General features: G+C 38.3%; 1 protein-coding gene across 1 annotated transcript in view; it reads left to right on the top strand.

Moving 5' to 3' along the window:
• Nucleotides 1-9,383, top strand: part of LOC124595962 (Hermansky-Pudlak syndrome 1 protein homolog) — a 154,728-nt gene extending 145,345 nt beyond the window's left edge. The window contains exon 10 of the mRNA XM_047134898.1: nt 8,152-9,383. Within this exon, the coding sequence (XP_046990854.1) occupies nt 8,152-8,329 (178 nt within the window). The 3' untranslated portion in view covers nt 8,330-9,383. The remainder of the gene's footprint in view (nt 1-8,151) is intronic.
• The last annotated feature ends 3,637 nt before the right edge of the window (nt 9,384-13,020 follow it).

Here is a 13,020-nt window from a genome sequence, read left to right as displayed (position 1 = left end):
AATTTGGCCAGCTATGGACCGCATACAACTTAAGACTTATGGTGTTTCTTTTTCTTCAGTTCTTCCCAGTACTTCTTCATTTTCTCGCCAACTGCTCGTCTCTGCTCATCTGTCCACACTCTCTTGGGTCGAGGTTTTGGCGCATCTTCTTCATAGTTTGCGTTTTCTATAAGTAGCCTAAACTTATTCCTGTCACGTATTATTTCTTCTGTAACACCTATTTTGTTGGCATCTTCCTTTACTGCTTCTATCCATCCTACAGTGTTTTTCAGCTTACTAACGTAATTAAAAATTTTCTTTGTAATCCGTGTTTCTTCCATTCTTTTTAAATGTCCATAAAATTTTAGCCGTCTCTTCCTCATTGTATCTGTGATCTTTTCTGTATTTTTGTATAGGTCTTCATTTCTCCTTTTAATCCACCTATTTTCCTTGTTTTTCTCAGGACCTAGAATTTTTCTTAATATTTTTCTCTCTCTTTTTTCTAGTTCTCTTAATTCACCTTTCTTATTCAATGTTAGGCACTCTGATCCATATGTTGCTTGTGTCCTAATAACTGAATTATAATGTTTAATCTTTGCTTGTATGGATATTGATTTCTTATTGTAGTAGTTTTGTGTTAATTTATATGCAAATTCCAACTTTTTTATTCTTTCTTTATTTGTTGTGTTATCCAGTCCATTGGCTTGGATCCACTCCCCCAGGTATTTGAATCTATCAACTCTTTTAATTTTTCCATACTTTGTTTTCATAAACTTTTCTGTATTATGTTTGTGCTCTATATACTCAGTTTTTTCATAGGATATTTTTAGCCCAGTCTTTTCAGCAATCTCGTGTAACATATCAAGCATAACTGTTGCGGTGGTGTGGTTGTAGTGGTGTCAATGGAATAACAAGATTTCCAATGCAAACAAACATCACACCAGTTGTGTTAAAAAAATTTTTAATGCAACTAGTGTGCTATTTCTTCACATCGACATTCTTCAAAAACAGTTGCTGAAAACGATGGACAAAAATCTAAAGAACAAGAATGGTTGCTGCCATGGGTGGAGACTTGTGAGGGGATGTAATTGGTGCTACCAACAGAAACAGCAACATTTAGCTTCACCATTTACAACTGCTAGGTTGCTGACATTTGCAGAAATGAAAACAACCTGTCCCCCAGTGCAAACAGTGTTCTTCTTTTATGCCACACATACTTGTTTCACACAGTCAAAGAGAAAGATTGTACGCGATGAAATCTAACAAAGTAGTAAAACTCCTTCACACAGTGAAAGTAAGATTATATACTACTACAATTTCAAAAGAACAACTTCAAATATTTTCCGAAAATTGTGAAAAAACTAAATGAAAATGAAGATGTTGGCACTCAATACTGCTGTTTTGATATCAGTATTTTTTTTTTTTGGGAGGGGGGGGGGATGATATTGCTGATATTTATCGATACGTTTTGGAAAAAATATTGATATATCGATATTTATCAACAGCCATTTCTTACTGTGTGTAGTACTGATCACCATTTCAAATCAACAGTTGGCTTTGGTGGTGCTGGCCATGGTGAATAACTGATTGCCAAAGTTTTAGTACCTTTGAAACAATAATCACCGACCAGTGTATTAACTTCATGTTATAATAATAATCCCAAAGTGCATACCAGCAGTGGAATTTCTCTGTTTGAGCTGGTGTGTGGAAAGAAGATAGTCAAACCAAAGATCAGGTGGAATGGAGAGCAAGTGTGGAATTTTGCAAAGAGGTATGGAAACCTATAGAGAGGGGAAACACCAAAGCATCAGGAAGAGGTAATGAAAGGTGCGGAGAAATTGTCAGAGATACTGTAGGGCAGTGGGTGATGCTATTAAGTCCATGTATGCCAAAAGGTAAGACCAAGAAGTTTATAATATGGTTCCAGGAGCCATGCCACATGATCAAGATGTCACTGGTAAATGTCAAGGTACAATTGCCAACTCAAATGACTAGTTTGGGCTGGATGCCTACAAACATTTCAATGTGCTCTGGATTCGTTGCCATAAGCGTCAGCACCAACCACTAAGAAAAGAGCAAGGAAAGATCAGGAGAATGAGAACCAAAAGGATCTTGCAATGTCTATACATGAGGTACTGTATAGGTTAAGATCTCAGAAGTAAGAAAAAAGGATGTGGAGTACAATTAAATTTTGTTTACCATAAGAAAAGTGTAAGATTATTTTGGGATTGTAATTTTAGTTAAGGAATTATTATGGGAGAGGTGGGGAGGACAGCATATAATTGCTGCACTGTGTGATTTCATAGCTAGACTATGGGAGGAAATTCTAATTACTGTAGTTTTATTTCAGAAGAATAGTCACCTATAAAGGTTTTTTTTTTTTTAAATGATGAATTGTGTTGTGGGACATTTGGTCTTTTGAGAGGGGCAGGCTTCTTTTTCCCATGTTGTTGCACTCAAGAGCAGTACCTGACTGGCCTACAAAAGGTTCAGAGCGAGCTACCTCTGGAACTGGGACTCATTGCAAGCAAGCAAGCAGAATCTGCTGCTATACATTCATGTAGTGCCAGTGCAAATTAATGACAGATGAAGTGCAACTCTATGGTTCCCAGTTGTAGATGACCATGCATGGTACAAGTGTTTTACCATCAGCCCTTACATGCTGAAGTGGGATGCCCTAGTGGGCAGTAATGTTAATATCAGAAAATGGGGGAAGGCACATGTTAATTTCAATGAAGACTTCAGTAACTGTCAGAGGGAACAAGTAGCCATATGCCCGATCCATGTTGTTGAGACTGGCAAGGACACATGAAGTTTAGCTATTCTATGACACAGCAGGAAGGCGAGGTGAGCAAAACAACAGCAGGCTATATGCTACACTGTCTGGCTGCTGTCTTGTAGTTGGAAACAGTGCCTCAGCACAACAAATAGGCAACAAACCTGTATAAGTACATATCATGTTTAGCCAAAGGCATCTTAGTCTGGCAGCACCTTCTAGGAGGGCAGTTGAGTTCCACCACTGATGAGCTTACTGCTAGTTCTATGTCCACTCCCATGGATTTGCTGCCTTCCAGCTGGTGGACCATCTTCATGTTCACTACAGCTCCAGGCAGCCTTCTGCCCTGAAGGGCTAATGCTGTAATTATCCACTTACAAGGGCAGACAACCACCACTGTGGGACTGTCTTCTACTGCAAGAATCTCAGCAGGCTTCTGCATTTGTTGGCACACTTTGCTCTTAGCTGCAGACTCTTACCAGGGTGACGCACATGCTGCTACAGACATTGTGCATCAGCATTCCTGCCCCACTGCTTATGTCAAGCTGGCCACTTGCCAACTATTACATCAGAGACTGCTGACCTCTCTGCTCTCAGCACATGCCAAGAGGCATACCACTATGGAATGACACTCAAAGTGTAGTAGCTGGTTAACCAATAAAATGTGTGACTGTTAATGTTGTCTTGAGCCACCATTGGTCAACATCCTGAGCCTAGCTGAACTCAACTCTGCCACCATAGAAATCACTCCAGTCAGGCCCGTATAGTTTTATGGTGTCGCTCGTGGGTACTGGCTCTCTTTTAAATGTATATTGTGACATCTGTGTTACAGCTGGGTGGCACCTACGCTGCCAGGTGGCTACTTCTTACAACGATGAGATACCTGAGGGAAGCTGAACAACGGATTCTTCTATACCATGCTGAATGCGGAGTCAAGAATACTTTCTTAACAGAAACATTTGTTATCATATGTTGATTCGATTACAGCACTGTGATGATGGCAGCCAGAGTCAGACGTTAGTAGGCAGGGAGTAACATATACCAAGATTCCAAGACAGTGGATTGCTGCAGTAGTAGAACAGCTGCTGGCGACTGGGCTAGTGTAAAGTGCGTGTGATATGAAATGGCTGGCAGGAATGTGTGGTTACCCTGAGAAGACCCTTGGAGACTTGACTGGAAGAATGTCAAGTGGAGGTACCCATGGGGCTTCTTTATCTCCAGTTTGAAGCCCAGAACTGTCAGGGCTGCTGATGGCTTGTGGATGGGCAGCTTCACTTATTTTGTAACACTGCTCACTAAGGTTCTAGTGGCTCAGCCACACGTTCATCTGACAACTGGCATGGACACTGTGCTGGTTGAATGCACAGCACTAAAGAGATGCTCCTCCCAGCTGAGAAGGGAGTAATTATACTCACTTCAGGTGGGTGTGTTATGGTAGGAGTTAGACTCTTGTCACGTAGCTGCCTGCGGAAATGTCATGTTGTGCTACACCACGTAGCAGCCTGGTTCACTGCTGACTGTAGGACACAGCATTGCAGGGTGCTGAATTATGTCTGCATACCCCTCAGCTTGTTGCAAAAGCTTGCCTGAAGCCGCTGCCACAACAGAATTTCTTTTGATGTGACAAGGACTTATCCTGATAGTAAATTACTAGGTTTTTTAATTAAATGCTTGAACACCTGGAGCTATGGGTACTTACTAACAATTATTTGTGGACAGTAAGATTTGGAATAGGTGCAGATCATGAGTACAAAATTGGGACACTGTGAATAGACAGCGACATCAGTGACACACATTACTGGAGCAGCCACTGAAATGCCATCAATTGGAATTACTGTAGCATGAGTACATGGACTCTTCATGCTGATACAGTTGGTTTCATCTGAATACTGATCACAGAAACTATTTTCCAAGATCACCAGACTTGAAAGTTACACAGTCTTTTCTTTTGAACTGTAATCTTCTCTCCCCTACTTCCCTAAACTCTCCACCTTGCCCCAGTGCTTTTTCATCTGCTTGTTTGCTAATCTTTCATCTGCTTGTTTGCTAATCGACCACATCATATGTTATTCACCATGGGTTCAGTTTCATACATACCACTTTTTGACTTTTGTCTTGTTTATTCATTTGATTTTATCAATACTGGGCCACAAGAATTAATAGTTTATGCTGCATGATGAGTAGTCTCATCACATAGAGTGCAATTTTTTTTCCTTGTTGGTTGTCTACTGGATGAATTCTAGTAACATAGTGATTTATTGATAGGACACAAATGAAAAATATAATTTTAGGATGTTCTCTGGTTTCGTGGTTGACAATTTATTCCAAACACACTTGATTTCAAATTTGTCAGTAAATCAGTTGCTGTCAGAAAATCTCCCAGTTTAGTGATACGATATATGCCCTGTCTTAAAAACTGATAAACCTGCAGTATTTGTTGTTGTGTTACAACTTTGGAGGTAAAATTGTGTAAGATAATTCTAATGGAAGGAAAGTCGTCGAACAAAACTCCTTTGAGTGTTAAGTTCTTCAAATCAATAAGGAATATTGGAATATTAGAAATTTGAGGAAAGGATTGATCGTCTGTTGTAGCTCAAGTCCAGTGAACACCATAAAATGAAAACCCAAAGAAAATAGGTGTTTCGGTGAACCTAAGGAATTTGCCAGATGTCTCTGATACGATAAAAAAATAGATGAGTTCATAGTTATGAAAAATATTATGATAAAATTAAAATGTACTTCATTATTTATCAGTTGATATGGTGATGCCAACTTGGCATGCTTATGTAGTTACTACAATAAACAGTCTCTCTCTCTCTCTCTCTCTCCCTCCCTCCCTCCCTCTCTCTCTCTCTCTCTCCCTCCCTCCCTCTCTCTCTCCCTCCCTCCCTCCCTCCCTCCCTCCCTCTCTCTCTCCCTCCCTCTCTCTCTCTCTCTCCCTCCCTCCCTCCCTCTCTCTCTCTCTCTCTCTCTCTCTCTCTCTCTCTCTCTCTCTCCCTCTCCCTCTCCCTCTCCCCCTCCCCCTCCCCCTCCCCCTCCCTCCCCCCCCCCCTCTCTCTCTCTCTGTGTTTGTGTGTGTGTGTGTGTGTGTGTGGGCGGGGGGGGGGTTGTCATTTCCTGTTCCTGTTCTTATTCTGTGACATAGCCAGTGTTTCCACTGTTTCTGCATTCCAGTGATATTTATGATTGAAAAAGTAAAGGACAATGAAATAACCAACAGTACATTTTTTGTTTGTATATTACCAAGGCAGTAACTGTTTTGAAAAATTCTGGCTTCATGTACACAATTGTTTTTCTCAACTCAAAAACTTTCAAAACATGTTGTTAACAAGTATGGCCTCAAAAAGTGAGCTTTCTGAAGAAAAATATCACCTCATGATTAACACATCAATAACATTTGTTTTTCATTGTAGTATAACATTGAAATAGTACAGATAAAATAACCTAGAAGATATTCAGTATGGCTAGAATAGAGTGCTATTCACAACTTAGAGGAGGCATTGAATCGCAGACAGGAGCAGTGAAAAAGACTCCTAAAGTATTAAGCTTTCAGACAAAGTCCTTCTTCTGAAATAGAAAATGTGCACACAGATGAGCGCGCGCGTGCGCGCGCACGCACACACACACACACACACACACACACACACACACACACACACACACAAACGCGCGCGCGCGCAGCCTCCAGTCACTAGAGTCCAACTGCAACAATTTAAGACATGAGCAGCAATTTGCAGGGGTGTGTGGTGGAGGTAGGAGATGGTATGAAGCAGGGAGGGGGAGGAATAGCAGGGTAGAGGTGGTTAGAGATGATGTGCTGGCTGTGGAAGTGTGCAGGGACTGTGGGGCAGAATAGGGATGCTAGATGCAGTGTCTTGAGGCTGGGGCGGTAAGGAAAGGGAGGGGTTGAAATGACAAAAGACTATTAGGAGCATTACTGGGATAGAAGGCATGTGTAATGGTGGAGTGGAAGCAGGGTAGGGACATGTGAAGGCTGAGGCCAGGGGCATCATGGGAACTAGTGATATCCAAATCTCATAGGAGAGTTCCCACTTGTGAAATTCAGAAAAGCTGGTGTTTGTAGGAAGATCCCAGACAGCACAGTTGTTAAAGTGAAGCACATCATATTGGGCAACATGTTCAACAACTGAGTGGTCCAGCTGTTTCTTAACCACAGCTTGGTGGTGACCATTCAAGTGGACAGACAGCTTATTACTTGTCATTTTCTACGTCAGTAGAAGAACTTTGCCCAAATGCTTAATATTTTACCAGACATTTTTATTCTGCCTGTTTGCGACTCAACGCCTCTTCTCTGTGGTGAGCAGCAATCTATTCTTTTGATATTGTTGTTATTCTATTCAGAACCTTTCATTACTAGAAGGTATTCAATAATCTAGCTAGAAACTTCCTGAAATAAAAGCAGAAATATTTATAGTAAGTTGGTCTAATTGAATAAATTTTGAAAATGGGTCCCTAGAAAAATTTGAATCTTTCTTGCTTTTAGAAAGAGCAGCTTCTATTTTTAAAAGGTGCCCTTACAAGAGACAACTGCATAAGTCATACTGTGTGGTAAAAAAGAGGCTACATAATAGAAAACACATTTTGGACACTGTGTAGTGTAACATATATGTTTGATGACTGTGAAGACAAAATATAAATTTCATTGTATTTATATGTGTCATTTTGTTAACAATAGGAACAATATAATAATTATATTAATCCTCTCCTTTTTTCTGTCATTCATTTTCATAGTTTAGTAGTCATTGCTGAGGTAAAGAAGAGAGTAAAGCTTAGTACTGTTGCTGAAGATATTGAAATTGGCTTCAGGCCAGCAACAGCATGCTTCATTCTTATCCCAATCCTGATCAAGATATGATAAGCTGACTGTATTTTATATGATTTTTAACAATTGTTTCATTTAACAGCAAGTGGTTGGTTTCTGTTTTAGTGCAGCTGCCAAATTAAACATTAAAAGAGAGAACAATAGTAGATGCTAACTAGGCAAGCAGTAACAAGTAACTGAAGTAATTGTGCAGAAGCAGAATTAAGACAGCTTGAATTCCAATTGTACCTAATAGGGAGGGGAAAACGCACATGTACAAAACCAGCAATAGGTGTTAAACGGGAGAAATAGTTGTCCAGGTGTACCAGCAAACATGTAGTGTATTTATTTTTGAGTGAGAATATTTGTAGCTGAAGATGTTGTCACAACTTAGAAAACAGACATTACATAACTCTAAAATCACATTTTAAGAAAGCTGTTACTTGCAGAATAGTGTCGTAATACATGTACACAAATACAAAATATTTGCTACTATATCATAAGCCAACTGCCTCAATAAAGATGACCCATTTTAATGTTTCACGTTTCTTACTGTTTGTTTCTCTTTTTCAAGGAACCTCATGGAACTCTCTTTTCCTAAGACATCGCCCAGTAAGATACGATGTTTTGAACTATATTGCATTCATCTTGGTCTTGCGACATCATCATGTGTATTGGAACATTCCCGTCGACTAGCAGCTACCATCTGGGAGGTTACAGGTTTACCCAACAATCCGCTGGACATTCTTTGAGATATGTCTGTAACTGTAACTGTAGAAATGACAGAATTCTCAAAAATGTGCTCAGTAAGGCTGTTCAAGAAGCTGAAACAGCATTTCTTTTACTGAATGATCATTATTCAAATAACACGAAGGTAGTGCAGTACGTAGCTTGTGTTGTGAGATGAAATGCCAGTCTACTGTTTCGAATACTGCTGTTCACAACAAGTGCGTACAACTGTTTTACATGGACAGCATATTTTACACAGTGGCTGGCAAATGAGTAAAGCATCTGCTCTCTTAAGTAAAGAGGAAACTAAGCAAGTATTAATATAATAAAATTAAATGACTGAAGAAAGACTGTGAATAATAATTCATGTCTCCAAGTGAGCGCTTTTCTTTTTACAGCTAAAGAATTGTGGTATGTGACATTATCGTGCAGAAGTCTAGTATTTGACAGTATGTCACCTTCGGAATCCATTATTTTGGCCATAATTTTGTTTTTAAGTTGATGTAACATATGCATTCCAGTACACTATCTGTATCTAGCTAATCAGGCTGCTGTTAGAGCTTTGTAGATGGAAAAACACATTAACAGATAACAGTTTCCATCCTTTGGCACCAAAATCATTTCTCCAGATCCGGTATGGGTAAAATATTGTTTGTTATTAGAGGTATGGAGACTCACCAATACCACACTTGGTTTAATAGATAAGCAGTCTCACTCTTCTCATTGTCGGTAATTAATAAAATGGCTTTCTGTTTGCTATAGACTGTCTAAAAGAGTGTAAAAAGAAGTATCTCGACGAATTCTGTAGAAGTGGAATTAAATGTTTGATTTTGGAGGGGGAATTCAAGTAAATTGAAAGAGTAACTGTTACATTGTTCATCTGTCTAGGATCTGTAGGAATCAAAGTGAGCAAAGACATTAACAACTCTGGATGAGAGCTGGACTGTTTTGTTCAGAGTTAGAGAAGCCTAACAAAGGACAGTAAAAGAAGGCTTTGAGAAGCTCGTAAAATTACAGAAAAAAATTGCGGAAGATACTACATACATACTGCACAACAGTTTGTGACTGAATATGAAGGAGAAGGTAACTGGTAACCGTAGCAGTCACACATGATTGGTCATAAAATTTAGAAATGTGTGTGTGCGTGCCTCATTTTACTAGCATGTGTAATGCGAAAATATTAGGTAACATTGTGTGTTTGCTAATAATTTGGGATTTTAGACTATCACACAATTATAGTGAGTGGTCCTCATGCTATAAGTACAAATGTGAAACAGCAAACTTCCTCCACACCACAATTGTTGAAGGATTGCATATCATTTTTTTAATGTAATAATAAGAGAACTTACTTTACCTTTTCTTATGTTTCACAGAGGTCACCATTCTTGATATTTATGCAGCAGCAATTTGAATGAATAAATGACTGAGTGCATACTTGCAGTCTGCTGGACTTGATTAGCCTTGATTGTAAAGAGTGTCTGTCCTATGATAACATAAGTAACATGTTTTGGATGTACTGTGGTAGATTAATCATATTTTGTGACTGTATACAGACACACAGAGACATTGTAGGACATAATGCCATTCCTAATATCTTAAAAACTTACAGAAATCTTGTAACCATTATTTTATACAGCCATTCCATAGAGTATGGGCATTATTGTCTGCCTTGTTTTGTTATGTAAAATCTAGTTTGTTACAGTTTTGTAATTTTAAAGTCCTCTTTTCTGCACTTTTAAATAAAATAAATTGTATTGTATTGTGTTTCTTAATAGCAGTTTAGTATGGATACTGTGAAATGTTTAGAAAGTGAACATCAAGAACTCTACAAAAATTAAGCTTAATGTAGATGGAGTATGCTGTACAAGAATAAAAGAGCAAAGTAGAAGACATTCACTACCAAAATTTTGCTAGAGGGAGTAAAGAGTGTCGATTAGTGTGCAACCACTGACCAACAAAAGTAGAGCACAAAGCATTTGTTACATTTTTAAATTCAGTTTTGTTGAAGAATGGCAATGTATATTTAGTGATATTTTAAAAACTCAGTACCCTCACTTGCTGCTGAGATTTTCACATTTAAATCTGGTAAATCAATTGAACATAATCATAAAAATGAGCCACATTCCGGTCATCATTATATAATAAAATGTCACACATGAGTGGTGTGGGAAATACAGATAATTAATTGAGATCTGAACATTATGGTATAACTTGAATACATAATTGAGGTCTGGAAGATGAGCAACACTTAGATGCAGATGTCATCAAAATTACACTGGTGAGACATTGTGACTCCACTTTTCCTCTGCAATTATCTACAAGATGTTACTGTAGAAGTCAATCTCAGCATGACAGCAAAGTGTATATTTTGGAATTTGGTCTTATTTGTATACCTAATTTTGCTACATCCAAAGCAACACTTAGCTTTTTCATTCTCCAGTCTCTCTATACATGCCCTCGCAAAGCAATGAGAACTGTGGAGCTTTTGGGGGAAGGAAAAAAAAAAGCTATTCTTACCCCTCATTACTTTTAATTGTACCAGCAGTGTACGAAAACACATTAGTGTCAAACACTTAAAACCTACAATGTAGTTATGATGGCTTTGAAAAATTAGTGGAATAATATGGTACAATTTATTTTTATGAAAGTGCTTTGAAACACTACAGTATGCTTTAAGTTCATCTTATTGAGAACAACTAGTATTTGAAAATTGTCATGATAATCATGCCAATTAGTTGCTTAATGTTATATGGTCTCAGTCTTGAGGAACTTTGTGTGATTACAATTAGGCTCAGTTATCTAGATATTCCACTGCGTACAAATAGTCACATCATAATCAGAATCAAGTCCAAGGAAAGGGTCGTCGTCAGTGAAGTACAACACTTAGCACTGAATGCATGTTCAGGAAAAACAGGACTGCTATTTATACAAAAATCTAATATCTCGGAATAAGCAAGCATATGAAATTTCAAAACCCATCTATAAATGATAAAGATTGAATGACATATATCTGCTGGTGCCAGCCAGTGATGTTAACCACTACATTCATCACAGCACTATACTGGTAGTGGTATAGTCCATGAGATTTCACTAGCAGAACAGAAACCAGTGTAATGTTATTGTATTGCAATGCACCAGTGTCATTAATGAGGAGCTGCACTAAACAGAAGTAAATGAATGTTTGAGTTCTATGTTCCATTGTGGTGAACACACTGAATGACAAGATTTAAGGGAAGAATGGTGTAAGCTTATCCAGAAAATAGATTTTACCAGAACTTTATGATGAAATTCATTATTATTTGATTTCAGAAGATACTATGTAGTAAGGAGGAACTGGACAATGCTGGCTGTAGGGCAAGATTCATATAGGAGTAGTATCGCCTATGATTCAGTTTGTGGATTACATCCCAGCTGAGACAGTCAAGAGTCTGCATTTTTTAGAAGATAGCTGAAATTGGCTTTATTACAGTTTCGCAGTTCCATTTATGTAGTTACTCTATAGACCTATGTGGCATTACTTCATACAATTGTTTGTGTGCATCTTGAATATCATACCTGTTCTTCTGACTGCCAATTTTCCTTTGTGACTATCTGCACAACAATTTTTAATCTGACTCTTAGCCTCTAGCCACATGCAACTACATCAACGGAGTGGATTGCTGTTTATATTTCAATCTAATCCGTCCTATAATGTATGTACTACACCACTTCAGATGCCTTCAGTCACTATTTGAAATTCAGATCAACTTTGGTAGATATGTTCTAAACAAGTATTTTGCTCGCGAACAAACTCTGTGATTTGATCTCTCTAATGTGCACTATAGTGTCAGCTCCTGCAATAAACCACTACCCTAAGGCTCACTTGTGGTATGTAGATCAGACTGCTGATGTCAGCTGCTGCACTTAATCACTTAATCAAGGCCAACTGTATACTTTAGGTTAATATCACTAAATGTTGCCTATTATACATTTTCAGTGTTTGGTGCTATGTTCTGCACTACTGAACCCACTCTTTACCCATACCTCACTTCACTAATCTAAACTTTCAGTCCAAAGAGTGGCGAAAATCATCATCTCATCACAAAGATATATTTCAATTTACATTTCTTCTCTTTTTATTTTCGATCAACTTACAGATTTAGAGCGGCAAAACATGTTGTAACTCTCACTAATTCTATACATTGGTCTAGCACTTGAAATCCAACTGGGTCATGAACAAATACTACTGAATCCACTGCAATTCTATCCTGATCCAATCCTCAAAATTACACTGGATGTAAGATAGGACAAATCAGTTAAAATACAACCCATTTTCCTCTTAAGCTGATACAACATCAAAGTTGTCACAGTGAAACCATCCAAACAACTATCATAACCCATCCTTGAAATAGTAGTTAGTATTTCCGGTACAGGCTACAGTAGTTGTTTTGGGTGGTTTCACTATGACAACCTTGATGTTAATATGTTTGTTTGTGTAGCCATCTCCCACAGCTGCTGTTAACATCTGTTACTATAGGTTATCTGTCTTGAGATGACTGCAATCTAATTAAAAAGAATTACACCAAATGTGTTTCACTTTTATTTACAAAGCATCCTCCATTGTTATTGATGTTTCTTTACATAATCTGCTCCTTCCCTTCTTGCTAGCAGTGGTTGGTGTCAATGGTGTCAACAGGCTTCATTTCACATCTGCACTTTGCAGTTTTTGGCATTC

This window comes from Schistocerca americana, chromosome 1 (assembly GCF_021461395.2).
Source record: "Schistocerca americana isolate TAMUIC-IGC-003095 chromosome 1, iqSchAmer2.1, whole genome shotgun sequence".
NCBI classification, from domain to species: Eukaryota; Metazoa; Arthropoda; class Insecta; order Orthoptera; family Acrididae; genus Schistocerca; species Schistocerca americana.
This window is presented reverse-complemented; position numbering and strand designations above follow the sequence as displayed.